General features: G+C 42.4%; 1 protein-coding gene across 1 annotated transcript; it reads right to left on the bottom strand.

The window, feature by feature from the left end:
* Positions 1 to 578: 578 nt before the first annotated feature.
* Positions 579 to 11,463, bottom strand: LOC138951302 (uncharacterized). Its single transcript, XM_070322930.1, has 3 exons — positions 11,431 to 11,463; positions 9,959 to 10,891; positions 579 to 706 (listed from the first exon to the last, which is right to left on the bottom strand). Exons 1-2 carry the CDS (start codon positions 11,461 to 11,463, stop codon positions 10,103 to 10,105), a joined length of 822 nt encoding a protein of 273 aa, XP_070179031.1. The 3' UTR covers positions 579 to 706; positions 9,959 to 10,102.
* Between the last annotated feature and the right edge of the window lie 8,253 nt (positions 11,464 to 19,716).

The raw sequence follows: 19,716 nt of genomic DNA, 5'->3' as shown, positions 1-19,716 counted from the left end.
TGTTTGTGATGTGGTCTAGCGGCTTTTGTCTGTCTGTATGTTCTGGCATTTGAGAAGCCACAGCAGATAAAATTCTCAATCCCGTTTGACAGGACTTCGCCTTCAAAGGTGATTGTGGTGAACCGCCACGCTGTCTGTCTCTGTCTCGCGATTCACCCCGGCGAAGTCGGGTATTCCTCTAGTTCAATATAATTCTTTAAAGCTTCAGGTGTTCCTTTCTATTGTCTACCTGTATTTCCTTTTCTTGTCAGCAAACAATATTCTAAACAATCTGTTCTACTGTTTCTTGCTTCGGAATGACACAAGTAAAATTCTGCTATTACGTCATCTGTGATTGATGACGTGAGTTATGTTACTCTGCGATAGTCTCGGTCGCTCCAATGCGATAGAATATTTCCACGATAGTCTCGGTTGTCCTCAATTGTAGGTCGTTCCAATAAATCGTCACAATGTCTGCACACAATCTCTCTCTCTCTTTCTGACACGTGTATACCCCCCCCACACACACACACACACCCACGCACAAACACACACAAGCACACACACACACACACACACAAGACAAACGGTGCACACGGTTTTCGCCTTTTGAAACGCTTTATTTGGGGTCCGTTTAAGATGTGCTTGATTGCTCATTCAAGTGTCGCACACCCCGGTTCCTGGACTCGTTCCTGCTGTCTGCAGTCAAGCTGCTCACCAATTCTCCCTGAATTGATAGAATTGATACCGCTTACCTCCCCTGTTTGGCACACATCCGTGCCTGCATGTCGGTTGGTTGGGGTGTGTTTGTGCCCATGTGTGTGCGTGTGTGTGTGTGTGTGTGTGTGTGTGTTTGTTTGTGTATGTGTGTGTTCGTTTGTGTATATGTGTGTTCGTGTGTATTTTTTGAGTGTTCGTGTGTGTGTGTGTTCGTTTGTGTGTGTGTGTGTGTGTTTGAAGGCAAATACATATGTACAGGCATTTGTATACATGTGGACGTGTACTATTGTGACTGTGTATTTTTATCAGTCTGAGGTGCAGGGCCGGATCTGGGGGGGGGGGGGGGTCCTGGGGTTCCGGAACCCCCATCCCCCCCCCCCCCCCCTGGCCATCCAATGTACCTCTCAGAGAAAAAAAAATGTGGACTTTGGACCCCTGCCTTCAGTTGGAACCCCCCCCCCCCCCCCCTCAAACGAACTTGGTCCGGCCCTGGAGGTGTATTCTTTTGGTCAGTAGGTATCGATAAGTTCACACGTGTTATCGCATTTTTACTGATCACATGACAAAAACAGCTGTTGTCATTGGTCAACTAGGAACTGTATATCAATTGATATCGCGCAGGAAGTTCCTAGTGAATTTGATATCGTGCAGGAAGTAGTTTTCCAATTGTAATTTTGAAGAAAAAAATCTCACCTGAAGGAAACACAAGTCTCCCATTATTTTAAAGCGCAAATTTATAAAAGGAAAGTAATTGCATCAGAAAGATTAAGCTGTGTAATGAATAAATACACACATTTTCCACCTATCTTTAAAACATACCATTCTACTACTTCTCTGTTAATCTTACCGAGGGAGGCGACTGGAACAGCCGTAAACAAACTGAACTTGAGCGAGAAGCGAGTTCTCTTGCAGGTTATTAGCGCTCATTACTCACGTAAAGGCTGGAAATGAGCAGCCGATTTAAACGTTTTGCTCCAGCATGAATCACTGTCCCATCCCTCTTTGTCGTAGCCATGCAAAATCCACACAAAAACCTTAACAGCTTCAAAACAGTCACGAAGGCTATCGGAAGACGCCATCTTTGAAAGTTGTTTTGGAATGTTGTGTCGTCTGCAGTTGGTGATTCGACAACATTATCAACACTGCAGTCCGTCGATAACGTCGAAGAACTGGAAGCTGTCTTCCACACAGAAAATGAGCCAGAGGACTTCACTGATACAGTCCGGGGCACTTCAGTTCCTGCCATCGTTTAGAATTGCCAAATCAAAGCCTTTAAATCAAAGTCTAAAAGTCTGCAAGTAACCGCCAATATTTTTCTTTTCTTTGTTGTTTTTAGATGCCTTATTTACGTCTTAGAAAACGAAAGAGTATTTGAAAAATGAAAGTTATAGCAGCAAAGTTGCGAAAGCAGGAAAAGACAATCCAATATTTCCAACATGACAGTAGCCTCCCTTGCTCTTGACCGAGTTCTCAGACTGGGGTTAATGGGTTCTTCTTCCGAAATGGAATACGATAAAATCGTTATCGTTAGATTTGACTGCGATATCCAGATTTATCAGTACCAATGTCGAGAAAGCTGAAATCATATCAGATCGAGACGTGAGCCGAGATCTGATATGATTCAGGCTTTCGAGACATTGGCACTGATAAATCTGGATATCGCAGTCTTTCTTTCTTTAATTGGTGTTTAACGTCGTTCTCAACCGCAAAGGTTATATCGCGACGGAATATCGCAGTCAAATCTAACGATAACTAATATGTTCTGTTCGTGATTTGGTAAATGTCCTGGTTTTGAGAATTTACTGTTCAAATTTCCCTCGTTTTAACCTAACTTCTTGGTTAAAACTTTCCAAAATTCTTTCGGTCAATAGGTATCGATAAGTTCACTCGTGTAATTTATGTGAGATTTTGTCAAATTCCTGGTTTTGAGAATTTACTATAACTTTTCACATGTCCCTCGTTTTAACCTAATTTCTTGATTAAAATTTTTCAAAATTTCAAAATTCGTTCTTTACAAATTCAAATTCCACACTTTGGCCTTAAACCAAAGCGTTTCTCTTCGCAGATGTCCTCTTGGGTTTGTCAGATAAGGGTAGTCTCCCATGCAAACAGAAGCTACCTCTCCGAGAGAGGTTTGCTTTTTAGTTGGATACTGACACAATCAGTGAGCTTAGTAAGGCACCAGGCCAGACATGCGCATTGTAATAAGGTCATACAGGACATGCGCATTGTAATAAGGTCATACAGGACATGCGCATTGCACGTTACCCTCCACCGTGCTGTAGCATACATGTATCTAGGTCGATGTGCCATTAGCTTGCCTCTACTGAGAAACTACGAATTAAGCTTTGAACTAACTCACTGACAGGAGTTGCCTCTGTGTATGTGCTTGACTGAAAGACGTTACAGCTACCATGGATTGACATCTCTCGCCATCTGTACCACCTGACGTCTGATGAGACACATTAGTGTCAAAAAACGTGTCTGGTTTTGGTACTAAAACAATGGTCCTCTTCGGGACTAGATTTCACTGTCATACGTCCATAACAAAGGGACTCAATTTGCTTTGAAATCTTGGTCTTGATTTCTTTTACAGGGATCACGTGGCCGCCGCTAAAATAAGGGTTTCCTCAAAATCGACTGGACAAAAATGGATAGGCCCGATTGAAAATCGACAAAAAAATCACAATAGCCAAAACGTAGCAAGATATACATGCGCGAAGAACGCCAAATCTATGATATACCCCAAACAGGTTGTTTTGTTTAGCTAGCTTGCGTATTCCGTGTGCTATGCTATTCCTATTAATGCAGGTGTCGATCGCATGAGTGGTCAAAAACGGGTATCTTGACAAAAAATGCTGTATTTCAGCAATGAATGAGTGGATCATTTGCTTTGAAACTTTCAGAATATTTTACTAACATACCACATTTATTGCTGGAACGGTACACGTATTTGTTCAGATGATTGATTTGGCTGTCTTCTCGCATGTAAAGGCTGGCCGAGTGGTAAAGGCTGGCCGAGTGGTAAAGGCTGGCCGAGTGGTAAAGGCTGGCCGAGTGGTAAAGGCTGGCCGAGTGGTAAAGGCTGGCCGAGTGGTAAAGGCTGGCCGAGTGGTAAAGGCTGGCCGAGTGGTAAAGTGCAATTGCCTCGGAAGCGAGAGGTTGCGAGTTCGACCCTGGGTTGGGCCATAAGCAATTTTCTTCCCCCTTTCCTAGCCCAGGTGGTGGGTTCAAGTGCTAGTCTTTCGGATGAGACGAAAAACCGATGTCCCTTCGAGTACACTACATTGGGGTGTGCACGTTAAAGATTGACAAAAGGGTCTTTCCTGGCAAAAATGTATAGGCATAGATAAAAAAATGTCCACCAAATACCCGTGTGACTTGAAATAATAGGCCGTGAAAAGTAAATATTCGCCGTAATTGCTGGAGATTTACTGGCCGATGTGAATGCGTGATATATTGTGTAAACAATTTCATCTCACACGGCAGAAATTAATATGTAAAGCGCTTAGAGAACGTCAAGCGCTAAATAAATCTCCCATATAAATAAATGTTGCAAGGTTTTGCCTATTGTGTTTTTTTGTCGATTTTTAATTAGGCCCTTCCTTTTCCGTCCAGTCGATTTTGAGGGTACCCTTACTTGAGCGGCAGTCGCGTGATCCCTGTAATATAAATCTTTAATCCGAAAGGTAGCAACATTTTGAGTCTTGAGTTTCGAGTGACAGGCAATCTCGCGAATGAGTGAACAAGCAGACTATGATCTCATCAGCTTGATTTACTGTAAGGGGTTGGTTGCTATTTTTTTTTTTGGGGGGGGGGGGGGGAGGGGGATAACTGTTTCTGAATGAGTTTCTTCCCTTTGGGTTTAAAGCAGCCAATGAGTGAATGAGGAATAACGGTTCCTGAAAGAGTTCCTTCCCTTTGGGTTTAAAGCAGCCAATGAGTGAACGAGGGACCGGCACTGGTGGCCAAGTGGTAAGGCGTCCACCCCGTGATCGGGAGGTCGTGGGTTCGAACCCCGGCCGGGTCATACCTAAGACTTTAAAATTGACAATCTAGTGGCTGATCCGCCTGGCGTCTGGCATTATGGGGTTAGTGCTAGGACGGGTTGGGCCGGTGTCAGAATAATGTGACTGGGTGAGACATGAAGCCTGTGCTGCGACTTCTGTCTTGTGTGTGGCGCACGTTAAATGTCAAAGCAGCACCGCCCTGATATAGCCCTTCGTGGTCGGCTGGGCGTTAAGCAAACAAACAAACAAAAAGTGAACGAGGAATAACGGTTTCGATCTGAAAGAGTTACTTCCCTTTGGGTTTAAAGCAGAAAATGAGTGAACGAGGAATAACGATTTCTGAAAGAGTTACGTCCTTTTACGTGTTAAGCAGCCAAGCGACAATGACGTGTGTCCAATAAATCCTAAGTGTAAACACATGCGTTTGTCTTGGCATTGATATCCCTATTTGAAATAAAACTACAACACCTGCTTAGTGATTATTTAGATTGCTTATTTGAATTTTCAGCTGTTTTCTGTCCAAATTTTAGTGTTAACATATGTGTATAGTATTTTGATGACAATCGGATTTTTTTTGTGGTCAAGATGAGATGTCACAGACACCTACGGGCCAACAAGCCTCACCGGAATTCAATGATTTCTTCTCTCCATTCATCAATTTCATCCCTCTTCATCTTGCGCCGCGTGTGATCTGGTCGCAGTTCTGCAGACACACCATACGTCACATTGCACCATTGATGACGTCACATTGCACCATTGATGACGTCACATTGCACCATTGAATACGTCATATTCCAAGATTAAACACGTCACATTGTACCATTGAATACCTCACCTTGCACCATTGAATACGTCACATCACACACATAAATACTTCACATTGCGAGTTCTGAATAGCTTGCATATTGTCAAGGGATTTTAGATGTGCTGCTGACGTATTGGTCCGGTGTTTGCTTTTCCATGCACGGGGTTTCTACATTCATACACTCATTCACACATATTTACACAGTCATACACAGACATACACAGACATACACAGACATACACAGACACACACAGACACACACAGACATACACAGTCATACACAGACATACACAGACATACACAGACACACACAGACATACACAGTCATACACAGTCATACACAGACATACACAGACATACACAGACACACAGTCATACACAGACATACACAGTCATACACAGACATACACAGACATACACAGACACACACAGACATACACAGTCATACACAGACATACAGACATACAGACATACACAGACACACAGTCATACACAGACATACACAGACATACACAGTCATACACAGACATACACAGACATACTCGTGCATACGGGATGGTGACAACACGCACTCGAACAACACACACGGCACACAACGAATGAACAAAAACATTTCGCTATTAACTCAAATAAAAACAATCATCAGACCTAGGTTATAACAAAATACCTCTCGTCACACAAAACACACTGTTCGGCACTGTACTAACACACTTCCTTCCGAATCCTCAACACGTGCATCACATCACTGACGAATGTCAACAACACGTGCATCACATCACTGACGAATGTCAACAACACGTGCATCACATCACTGACGAATGTCAACAACACGTGCATCACATCACTGACGAATGTCAACAACACGTGCATCACATCACTGACGAATGTCAACGACACGTGCATCACATCACTGACGAATGTCAACAACACGTGCATCACATCACTGACGAATGTCAACAACACGTGCATCACATCACTGACGAATGTCAACAACACGTGCATCACATCACTGACGAATGTCAACAACACGTGCATCACATCACATCACATCACTGACGAATGTCAACAACACGTGCATCACATCACTGACGAATGTCAACAACACGTGCATCACATCACTGACGAATGTCAACAACACGTGCATCACATCACATCACATACGAATGTCAACAACACGTGCATCACATCACTGACGAATGTCAACAACACGTGCATCACATCACTGACGAATGTCAACAACACGTGCATCACATCACTGACGAATGTCAACAACACGTGCATCACATCACTGACGAATGTCAACAACACGTGCATCACATCACTGACGAATGTCAACAACACGTGCATCACATCACTGACGAATGTCAACAACACGTGCATCACATCACTGACGAATGTCAACAACACGTGCATCACATCACTGACGAATGTCAACAACACGTGCATCACATCACTGACGAATGTCAACAACACGTGCATCACATCACTGACGAATGTCAACAACACGTGCATCACATCACTGACGAAAGTCCTTGAAGTTACAGACACTTCTTTTCTGTCCTCCGACAAACACAAGAATGTCCGCTTTCATGTCTCAATTCTTCTTCCAGCTGCAGGTATTAAAATAAAGTCCGAACTACTCTAATTAACAAAAACACTTTCATCCCACACCACAACAAACACATCCGCTCGCATCAGTCATCCCATCGCTCTCTGACGTATCACGCTTGCACGGTCAATCTCTCGACCACCGCATTTACACAGAGGGGTGACAGGTTTTAACATACGACGCATCGCACAGCACAACCGTCCCTCGCTAAAACAAAACACTGATTTTACCTATTCAAATTAGGCGAGTCGGCTATTCCGCCAGACCATTTCAATAGGGTTTTAGAGACTGCTCGGAAATAAAACTTATTCCACGATCGCTCAGGGGTACCGTGATCAGAAAACTATACCACCAAATTTTCCCTTGACACATATTTTCCTCGAGGGTCAATTTTCAGGTGTTCCCGAGCCTCTGGCGAGGGAGTAGCTGAAAATCTACCCCAGGGAAAATATGCAAGCTATTCAGAACTCGGGATGTGTAAGCGTTTTATCCCTTGACCACAACGTTTTCATCAGAAACGCCAACTTTTTCAACACGATCCTCCTCGTGCGTTTTTCCTCTTGCCGAGACCTTCCGCTTAACAATATTCATGCGCGAAGCAAGTTCTCTTCATCGCACCAATTACTGAATTTGAACAACAACAAATTAATAAAACAGAATACCAACAGTTTCATTCCTCATTTTCTTTTGTCAATAACGCTTAGTCAGAAGCTGGTAAACGATAAAAGTGGTGCTTTGTTATTTTCACAATTTCGTCGTCAGTTTGTGATTTCAATGCGACTCGCTGTATCTGCAATAGTACGTTATTGTGTTCCTCTGAGTCTGAAACGCAACAAACGGCTGCGAGTCGCACGAACTTATCGGCGGCGGTTAGCTTCAAAGGAGCAAGCGCTATGCAGGAAATTCATTTGCTTGGTCAACCACGACCTTGCGTGACCTGCTTCCGGGCTCCCTTTTTTTCAAACTTTCAAAACTTCGAATTTTACTGATCTTGTCTTGATGAATTTTTTTTATTTTTATGATTTAAGAATGTTTGTGTAACAAGCTGTTAGTTTATTAATGAGATTTTAAGAAATAGGTCTCAAGCGGTGAGTGTTTAAACGAAAGGGTGTTTGTACTGTGTGTAAAAGCTTGACAGTGTCTGCGACTAGAAACTGATGGTTTACGTCAAGCTGAGTGTGCCTTGCTTGTGGAAAGCTTGAAGTTTGTTTGTTTGTTTGTTTGTTTAACGCCCAGCCGACCACGAAGAGCCATATCAGGGCGGTGCTGCTTTGACATTTAACGCGCGCCACACACAAGACAGAAGTCGCAGCACAGGCTTCATGTCTCATCCAGTCACATTATTCTGACACCGGATCAACCAGTCCTAGCACTAACCCTATAATGCCAAATGCCAGGCAGAGCAGCCACTAGATTGTCAATTTTAAAGTCTTAGGTTCGAACCCACGACCTCCCGATCACGGGGCGGACGCCTTACCACTAGGCCAACCGTGCCGGTATCGCTTGAAGTGAAAAGCCAGTATAGCCAAGTCACAGGAAAGCACACTTTTGTTTATTCTTTAGAGTTTTCTGAGCTTGTTTTTAATCAAAACACTTTTAATCAAAACACAACATATTTATATGTTTTTAGAATCAGGAAAATACAAAGAATAAGATGTAATCATCTTTAGATTGCTTACAACAATTATTATTTGAATTAGAATTTTGAGATTTGTAATGATTTGTTTGTTTGTTTGTTTATTTGTTGCTTAACGTCCAGCCGACTACGCAGAGCCATATCAGGACGAGGAAGGGGGGGATGAAGGGGGCCACTTGTCAAGCGATTCCTGTTTACAAATGCACTAACCCATTACTTGTGTCCCAGCAGGCTTTAGTAAAACTAAATTAATACCTACTGGAAGATTACCAGTTTCCAGTATGTTAAAATAGGCTTAACCTATCTACTGCTGGACTTACATCAGAACACTAACAGATTAAACTATACATGAATCGCGAGACAAGCGGCAAGAGAAGAGATTTTTGAAAAAAATACAGGTGAATGAGCAAGAAGGCAGAAAAAAGAAAAGAATTCATGAAGAAAAAGAGAGCATGACAGGAAAGAGGAACCAAAAATCTACCTAACAGCAAACTAGAAAGCTCCTGCGGTTCCAAAAACAGGAGGGGCTTTTAATTTCATAACCGCAGTGCCCCACTGCGGGAATTTGTAATGATAAAACTTATTATTTTTTAAGCTTCTACGCAGAAATGCAATCCTATTGTTCGGGCTTCGTCGAAGATTGCTTGACCTACATTTTAATCCAAAAATGAGGGTGTGACAGTGCCGATTCAACTTTCACTTAAAGCCAGATATGGCGTCATCAAAAACATTAATCGCAAAAAGATACATGTGTCTGGAGATTTCATCTGCAAGAATGTGTATGTAAAGTTTCGTAAAGATCAGAGTAGTATTTCTTGGAATCGATCTGCACACACACACACACACACACACACACACACACACACACACACACGCACACACACGCACACACACACACACACACACACACACACACGTAGGCAGATACACTTCCTCTCCCGCCCTCGCTTTCCCATTCACTCTAGTATTAAATGAATGGAATAACTGCATATGTACTCTGGCAATAGATAAGATAAGATAAGACTACTTTAATGTCTATATTCATAGTACAAAAATAAGGAAATGTGTCTGTTGGCACCACATCGCATTACGCATAACACAAAGACAACAATCAAAAGCGCAATCACAAATGTCCCTGTTGCTATGGAAATGGCGAGACAGAAAGACAGAGCGAAGCAAGTATGGCTAATTTTCCTTACCTGCGATCAAAATCAGGAGAAGAAAGGGAAAGAGACAGCGTGCATACATTATCACACTTCAACTTTTTGTCTCGGGTTTAAACCTGCAAAACAATAGAAAAATGAACTCACGTATGTCAAAACATTTAGTTCATGTGATTCAGATCACAACAAAAGACTAGTCTTGCAATTGTAATACATACCAAACAGTAAAGAAACCGTCTTTCGTTGGCTGTAGCGGTTGATGTCTTGTTGGCTGTAGTGGTTGATGTCTCGTTGGCTGTAGCGGTTAGTGTCTTGTTGGCAATAGCGGTTGATGTCTTGTTGGCTGTAGCGGTTGATGTCTTGTTGGCTGTAGCGGTTGATGTCTTGTTGGCTGTAGTGGTTGATGTCTCGTTGGCTGTAGTGGTTGATGTCTCGTTGGCTGTAGTGGTTGATGTCTCGTTGGCTGTAGCGGTTGATGTCTTGTTGGCTGTAGCGGTTGATGTCTTGTTGGCTGTAGCGGTTGATGTCTTGTTGGCTGTAGCGGTTGATGTCTTGTTGGATGTAGCGGTTGATGACTTGTTGGCTGTAGCGGTTGATGTCTTGTTGGCTGTAGCGGTTGATGTCTCGTTGGCTGTAGTGGTTGTTGTCTCGTTGGCTGTAGTGGTTGATGTCTCGTTGGCTGTAGTGGTTGATGTCTCGTTGGCTGTAGTGGTTGATGTCTCGTTGGCAGTAGCGGTTGATGTCTCGTTGGCTGTAGTGGTTGATGTCTTGTTGGCAGTAGCGGTTTGATGTCTCGTTGGCTGTAGTGGTTGATGTCTCGTTGGCAGTAGCGGTTTGATGTCTCGTTGGCTGTAGTGGTTGATGTCTCGTTGGCTGTAGCGGTTGATGTCTCGTTGGCTGTAGCGGTTGGTGTCTCGTTGGCTGTAGCGGTTGATGTTTTTTTGGCTGAAGCGGTTGATGTCTTGCTGACTGTAGCGGTTAATGTATTTTCTGAAGAGCTGTCTCTTATTTATCTGCCACAAAATTCATGACTATACCATTTAAAGGTGATATCTTTCCATTGTAAAAGACTGAGAAAGTCTGACGACTACCAAAATAAAGGTGATATCCTTCCATCGTTAAATGTCAAAGTCTGATGACTAACATTTAAATGTGTGAGAGATCGTGCAAACTTCACGTGAAAAACAGCGTCAGCCATGCAATCACAAATTTGAGAGAAATTCAAGTTTTACGCCCTCACGGCAAAGCCATTAGGGGCATGTTCCCGGGTTTTACACCGACTTTAGATGATACACACGTGTATGCGTATGTATGAGTATGCAATATTGAGAACTTAACCTCCAGACGCGCTCTGTGTGGGATGAGCATCGCTTGTTCGTTTCTTTGATTGTATTTCTCTCAGGTGCCACACAACTCTCGCTTACTTCATTGTGTATGTCGTATTAAATAGTGGTGATTACTTCCCTTTGTTGATCAGATGTGCAGTACATTGATCACTGTTCTGCTACTGTCTCGAAAACGTGTCGGATCTTGCCAGACATTCCAACGTTTATCATTGACTCTTCTTTTTTTCTGTTTACAATTAGTCAAGTTTTGACTAAGTGTTTTAACGTAGACTAGGAATCGAGATGAGGATGATGGTGTGTGTTTATGTGTGTGTGTGTGTGTGTGTGTGTGTGTGTGTGTGTGTGTGTGTGTGTGTGTGTGTGTGTGTAGGAGAGTATGAACACAGGAGTCATCTTTGTACATCAATGTTAAAACTCTAAGACTTTAATTGGTGTTTAACGTCGTTTTTAACCACGAAGGTTATCGCGACGGAGGTAAAGGGGAGATGGGATAGAGCCTTTGTCAATTGTTTCTTGTTCATAAAAGCACTAATCAAAAATTTGCTCCAGGGGCTTGCAATGTAGTACAATATACAGTAGTACAAAAATATTGGGACAGATCATATCATTTTGGTTACACATCATGGAATCTGACCAACATGGGCTTCTTAGGCAAACTTACTCAAGCCTTCTCTCACAAGAACATAAAGAGGAAAATAAATGGCTCTTATTTGTACGCGAGTTCCTGACTTCCTCAGGCTTCAAACACGTGTGGCAAAACCAAAGCACAATACACCCGGCAAGACTGAAACACGCGCTAACAAAACATGTAGAAACTCAATTTGTCAGGCTCTGGAGGACAAAAAAAGAAGGAAACTCCTCTAAACTACAGTTTTACAAGGGAGTGTCACACAACTACTCTCTACAACCCTATCTTTTGCTAACACAAGAACACAGACAGGCTATGAGCAAACTACGTATAAGTGCCCATGACTTAGAAATCGAAAAGGGCAGATACACGGGAACACCAAGGGAGGAAAGACTATGCAGAAACTGTGGAGTGGTGGAGGATGAACTTCACTTCCTTGATTCATGTACAATGTATGCTCATCTCAGGCAACAGTTATTACCGAATACTTCCACCGGCAGTGATGAAATTAGAGTCAGTTCTCTGTTTACTGACAGCGACATCCAAAGGCAATTGGCAAAATATGTGTACGATTGTTTTCAACTACGCAGATGCAATGCGTCTTCCGACTGTCCTCAATAACCTATGCTCATCTTCAGGTCCTCTTTGTTCACCCTGTTCCACTTGGTTTTGTATTACATGTATGTTATGTTTATATTGCTATTTTTTCCTGTACTTATGTATCTTGAATGTGTCAATAGGCTATGTGCTTTAATGACAATAAATTCTGATTCTGATTCTGATTCTGATTCTGATTCTATATTACCTTACTGGGAGAATGCAAGTTTCCAGTACAAAGGACTTAACATTTCTTACATACTGCTTGACTAAAATCTTTACAAACATTGACTATATTCTATACAAGAAACACTTAACAAGGGTAAAAGGAGAAACAGAATCCGTTAGTCGTCTCTTACGACATGCTGGGGAGCATCGGGTAAATTCTTTCTCGTCCCAACCAATATGGGAACCCCTCCCCCTAACCCGCGGGGGGTAACTCTAAGACATGAGGTTCGTGAACTAATGAAAGTAGAGAATATTATTGCTTAATATCCTCTCAAAGTATTAGGCTAACACGGGCCGTCAACGTTCCACATGAATGTTTAAACCTCTAAGGCATGAGGTTCGTGAACTTATGCTTCCAACAGGGAAGAGTTAATTCATACTTAACAATACTTTTACTGAGGGGATTAACGCACCATCATTATATAAGATTATCAAAGGGATTAACGCGCTCTCATTAAAAAGTGTATACCCTCCACCACCTGACGTCGGTTTAGCATTCAGATCAGTAATTGCACGACATAGATTAATTCGTGCTTTCTTTAAATCTTTTGACTTCATGGCAAACCTGATTAATGGCAAATGCGTGTTTATTAAAACATGATGTTATTCAGATAAAAGAGGGTGGCATGTAATACAATAGAACAACTTAGGTCTACACAACAATCAAGCTATGCTTATATTAAGTGCATGTGATTATGTATTTACATTTACACAAAAAGCGTCTGATGCAGGTAATGTTGATGTCAAAATAAAGCTAATACCCTTACGAAAGTCAGATCTTTTTTTCTTTATTTGGTGTTTAACGTCGTTTTCAACCACGAAGGTTATATCGCGACGGGGGAAGGGGGGAGATGGGATAGAGCCACTTGTCAATTGTTTCTTGTTCACAAAAGCACTATTCAAAAATTTGCTCTTGGGGCTTGCAACGTAGTACAATATATTACCTTAACGAAAGTCAGGGGCCATATCAGGGCGGTGCTGCTTTGACATTTAACGTACGCCACACACAAGACAGAAGCAGCAGCACTGACAGGCTTCATGTCTCACCCAGTCACATTATTCTGACACAGGATCAACCAGTCCTAGCACTAACCCCACAATGCCAGACGCCAGGCGGAGCAGCACTAGATTGCCAATTTTAAAGTCTTAGGTATGACCCCACGACCTCCCAATCACGGGGCGGACGCATTACCACTAGGCCAACCGTGCCGGTGCACAATCAGTAGAACTGTATGACTTGAATACAGCAATTACAGGCAGGATCAGGGTATTTTCTGTGGAGGAATGTGTTAATTTTGCACGCCATTAGTAAGTAGGACTGTAAAACGGATTGGGCCATTTTTCTTGTCAATTTCCTGTAGTGCATTTCTGTAGTGTTGTTGTGCATCTAGCTATCTGACTAACTATCTAACTAGTTATCTAGCAAACCAACTAACCAACCATCCCAACTAACTAACTATCTAACTATCTAACCAACTACCGGCACAGTTGGCCTAGTGGTAAGGCGTCCGCCCCGTGATCGGGAGGTCGTGGGTTCGAACCCCGGCCGGGTCATATCTAAGACTTTAAAATTGGCAATCTAGTGGCTGCTCCGCCTGGCGTCTGGCATTATGGGGTTAGTGCTTGGACTGGTTGGTCCGGTGTCAGAATAATGTGATTGGGTGAGACATGAAGCCTGTGCTGCGACTTCTGTCTTGCGTGTGGCGCACGTTATGTGTCAAAGCAGCACCGCCCTGATATGGCCCTTCGTGGTCGGCTGGGCGTTAAGCAAAACAAACAAACAAACTAACCAACTAACTAAACAAAAAACTTTCTGAACAACCCCCATGTCAACTAACGAACAAGTCAGTATTTCTCCTCTTGAGAAGGGATAACTTCTGCCGTTATCTAAGTGGGAGGATATAGTTGTACATAAATGTTAAACCCAAAAGACATGAGGTTCGTGAACTTATGAAAGTACAGGTTTGCCTAATGTCCTCTCAAAGTATTAGGCTAACATGGACCGTCTTCGTTGTTCATAAATGTTAAACCCTAAAGACACGAGATTCGTGAACTTACGAAAGTATAGGGGAGACCGGGGCTAGTCCGCCCTCGGGACACATTTGTCTTTGTCTGTTTATTCTTACGTTTGCCACCTTTTAGACATTCACATCATGTGAGAGTGGTGTCCCTTCTTCCCGCCATATCCTGCAGAAGTTCAGAGGTTGCGCGCCCATATATCGTGAGTACAGATCACAAAAAGTGTTTTTCTTCATTTTTGTAACATGGATGCATAGGAGTTGACTTAGGTTTTGATGCATTACCTTTGAGAACAAATACTTAGTCTTGGTGTCGAGTGAAAGTGCGTTAATTAAGGTCGAGTTCTGACGAAAGTTTTGCTTCTTCCTTCCCATGTTGTGCTCGCTATCTGGCACTAGAGTTGCCTGCCCGTGCGGGGGCAAGTCCGCCTATTTGTCTTGGGGCATGTTCGCCGTGAGCAATTATATGTACAACAAATGTTCATGCACACTTAAAAACTGTCTGCACATTGATATCAGCTACACATTTGTCTTGATGTAAAATAAAAAAAATCAGTCTTCTAGTTCATCAAACTCGCCAGTTATGCTACCAAAAGCATAAAAGTAGGCGGACTAGCCCCGGTCTCCTCGCCAGTTATGCTACCAAAAGCATAAAAGTAGGCGGACTAGCCCCGGTCTCCCCTAACGTAATTGTGTGTTACATTCTTTCGACATTCTTTTGTATTTTGTCATTGGCATTTGTGAACCTAAATATTGAAGGGAATTAAAAAAGCTTGCCCACTAAAGCTTGCCCACTACTAGTCTTGTACCTACTATGGGATGAAAGCGGCGGACTTGCCCCACCCTGTAGGTGGACTTACCCCGACTTGCGTCAAGTTCGCCTACGTTAGGGTAGGTCTACTTAAAGCAGTATGTACAACAAATGTTCATGTGCACATCCCCACACGTTTTTTTTCCATTGTTTTGATAAATGTCTTTGACGACGTCATATCCGGCTTATTGTGAAAGTTGAGGCAGCACCGTCACGCTCTCATTTTTCTACCAATTTTTTTGAAATTTTCGTCAAGCAATCTTCGACGAAGGCCGGACTTTGGTATTGCATTTCAGCTTGGAGGCTTAACCATTAATTAATGAGTTTGCTCATTAAAGTTGTCATTTAAATCAATTTTTCGCAAACAGATTTAAAATTGATTACAATACAATACAATACAATAACTTTATTAATCTCTAAAAGATTGCATTGTATTTTTCATCTTTCCCTGAATTCAAAAATATTATACATTATTTTCGTTTTTGACCAAAATATCGAGACAGTCATTGTTCTCCGAGACGCGATTTAATGCGCCAATGGCGCAGGGTGCACTAGTAAATGAAACCATGTAACAGTGTATCAACACGCTGGAATGCAAGCGTTAGATAAACGTTACAGGAAGCGACTGAAGGTAACAGTCTGAGAGAGTCATATGAGTGGGTACGAATATATCCGTATCTGGGAGACAATGAGTTTAAGTATATGTTGCAAATATCAGGCCTGGGAATGATACGCCTTTCGTCGTAAATACGACGAAGTCCTTTTCTAATTGTGTAAGAAAGGAGCCTCCGTGTGCCCTTAAAAATGCTTCTTCTTCTGCGTTCGATGTATTATTGTGGAAGCATAGACAGCCGATTTTCTCCCCACGCCAAGTTGGCTGCTGTCTTCCGTCTTCGGTGGTTGAGGTTCTTACTCAGGGTTGCCTCCTCCCCAAGAGTAGCTGCCTTGCTGGGCTGTCGAGTCCACTCTACCCGGGTTTGTTGTCGAAGTTTTCCTTCTCGTAGCCTTTGCCTTTCCCAAGGCGCACACAAGGCAGTGCGGGTTTTGAAATCGGAGTTTTCCTTCTCCTAGATGAGCGACCATCCAAGGTTGACGAGCCCCATCTGCCCGAAGCAGCTGGTTTTAAGGCGCCAGGGACCCGCCTGCATCCCTTCTCCTGTTAGTCGAAGACAGGGCCCGCCACGTGAAGACCAGGCGAAGACCATCAAGAAGAAGACCATCAAGAAGAAGACGATGCTGTGCGAGAAGATCGTCCTAACCTCAAAATGAATGGTGCGTAATTAAATATGGATTGGGGGGGGGGGGGGGGGGTATCCAGAGTGTATTGTATTTAGCAAAAATAGTATATACATAATCTCCCAAAAAAGAAACTTGTCACATGTAAACATTTATTTTTTTGTGAATGTGTTGGAGGAAAGCAATATGTCACTTATATTGTTGCTAACCACTAAACTGCAAAAATGTACCATATTAATTTTATGTACGATAAGTTGCACCCTTCGACTTTTAAAATAACAAAATAAAAGTCATAAGGTGCATCCAACTATCGGGCGCATGTAATCAAGCAAAAATATTGAAGGGAATCAAACTTTATTTGACCAAAAATGGCGCTCCATCAGAACCCTGTAGAAGTTGCATTTCACATCGTTATATAGCGATTTGTAGGTGCAGCCCATCTTGTTTACATTTTGTGATTCAGTACTTCACCAACAAGAATAATGTTAATTTTTGTTATCCAGTGCTTTTAATAAGCTCATCTGGCTTTTGCGTGTGTTGATATTCAGCATATTGTGTATGTGTCATGTTGTTGAATTAAAATACAACTTGCTGAAACCAACAACAGGTGATCGTTAAACTTGCTTCCTATATGGCGGATTAGCAACAACAATCTGCTATGTCAATCAATCGATTTGTCAATTTTCTGCCAAGTTCATATCAGCTGCCTAAATAGCAGGGTAAAAAGGGCCATACAGGTAAAAATCCACTTGTACTAAAACATGAGTGAACGTGGGAGTTTCAGCCCATGAACTAAGAAGAAAAAAAAGTTTTGGGTTTCTTGGCTAGGTCATGAACCAAATTGATGTCATATATGACTCAATATGAGTTATTTTAACGGTCTGATATTCGTTGATTTGGTCTATATTGAGAGCTTCATAACCCAAAAGAGCGACATTTTTTTTCTGGAATGAAACAAATGGATATAATTTTTACTCAAGAGTATCCCCTTCATGACATTGATACACAACAGAGAAACAATGGGTCATCTTTCACTTCAATGTGTCTAACCCTGTGAAAAATATTAGTTTTTTCAGGCAATTCAGCATCTTCACAACGACAGAAGGTGTGCCGAAACCGTCCAAATGTGTCGGGGACAAAACGAGAAAGGAAAAAGAAACCACCCGACAATGACACAGCAAGAAATCCAACAATATCTTGATGGTGACAGTTAGAATCCCCCGGAGCATTAGGGATTCCCAGTCACCATCTGCCTTTAGAACAGCCCTCAAAACACACATGTTTAAGTTAGACCTCTGAAGGAGATCCCATGATCGATGAGTCATTGGCGCTGCCACGTGTATTATCTATTAAAGTGTGGCGTTCGTGAAGATGTGTACGTGCCTGTGTGTGTTGTACTAGTATAACGTATGCGTACATGGAATGACATTGCGGGTTACCTAAACATTGACAATGACGAAAGAAAGATTGTGTGTGTGTGTGTGTGTGTGTGTGTGTGTGTGTGTGTGTGTGTGTGTGCGTTTGTCTACCTTACGTTATGAGGTAGTGTGTACACCTTTTCACCGGGCCTAAGGGGTATCAAAAATTTATGGGGTATTTTTTCCTATTCCCCACAAGGCAAACCCCTTAGACCGCTTACAAATATCATTGTGATGCGTTTTATATGATTATCTGCAATACCCCATAGTAACGCCCGGGAACCCGTGCCTACACACACACACAGTGGGTGATTTCAGCTGCACACACAGTTTTTATTGGAGAAGATAATGAGATGCAAATGAGGTGACGTCATGGTGACATCACGTCCTTCGGCGCATGCGCAAGTGGACAAGTTCAGGCATGTGCGTGACGCCATTATTTTGTATTTTGTTCACTGCGGCAGACTCATTGAGGTAAGTTTGTGCCAAACCTTTATTTGTACACCAGACAGTTTTCAGAATTTCAGAATGGTTTCACCATGTCGGCACTGTAGACAGTTAGTGGTCATATATTTGGCGTCAGCTGAAATTCTTCTCAGAAGACTTCTGTTGTCTCGACTTTGTAAAAGTTTGTTGTATACTCGGAGACCCGGTTTCCGTGCTAATAAGGGTTTTCGTCACCTTTCATTGAAGCTTGAAAAGCTTCCTTTCAAAATATATGCGGCTTGTTAAGTTCAATCAAAACAGAAACGGACGAGACCAAAATTTAGACTCGGCATGATCAAGAAGCAGAAATGTACGGGAAAGAACGAAGCATGTGACAATGGCCACTTCTTCAAACCGTCCCCTGTTTCCGTGCAACTGAAACTTTTATTAGAAAATCGATTTAATTTACCGATTTTTGACCTGCTTGATGTCATGAAGAGTCGAACACGTCTTTACTCTTCCGTTCAATAGCTCTTGTTTGAAAAGTTTTAGGTTTCGGTCGCAAAGGCAACGCGTATTCCCAAATGGTGAATCCGCAAATGGTTTCGTTCATTTGGTCACTTTATCGCACGGGGTTGCCCGTCCACGGATATAAGACGTATTACTGGTGTTACGATTTTTCTTAACAAACTGAGCTGATTTTCAATCAAAATGAGGCACTTTCCCAATCATTTAGATCATGCAGTAGCAGACGACAACATGTAAGATTTTCAAACGTGCGTCTGGATCGCAAGTGAGGCTGTCAAAGATTCTCAAAATAGTGCCTTAGGAAAAATGCTCCATTTTCGCTCGGAGAGATTCAAGAAAACAAAATCGTTATCAGTTGATCGGCATCGTCCGTGATTTTTGGCACAGATCTCGTCTGACCACTCCTGCGTTAAACTTCGTCACCAATGACGTCAAAATCCTTGGCAGAATAGACTGCAACCCGAAAATAGCGTTTGCACGGAAACTGGGTTCCCGTCCTGTAAAGTTGTTCTTTTCTTGTCTTCTTCCTTTTCTTCCATCTTCTTCTCTTTCTTCCAT

Source organism: Littorina saxatilis, linkage group LG16, assembly GCF_037325665.1.
Source record: "Littorina saxatilis isolate snail1 linkage group LG16, US_GU_Lsax_2.0, whole genome shotgun sequence".
Classification (NCBI taxonomy): domain Eukaryota; kingdom Metazoa; phylum Mollusca; class Gastropoda; order Littorinimorpha; family Littorinidae; genus Littorina; species Littorina saxatilis.
The sequence above is the reverse complement of the archived record's forward strand: the minus strand, read 5'-3'. Positions and strand labels throughout refer to the sequence as shown.

Bases quoted from the DNA above. Each gene is read 5' to 3' on its own strand.
- LOC138951302 (XM_070322930.1), bottom strand. From the start codon at position 11,463: ATGTCTGGCAAGATCCGACACGTTTTCGAGACA. The intron at 10,892-11,430 runs GTAGCAGAACAG...TAACCGCTACAG, and splicing joins TCCGACACGTTTTCGAGACA to TCAGCAAGACATCAACCGCT.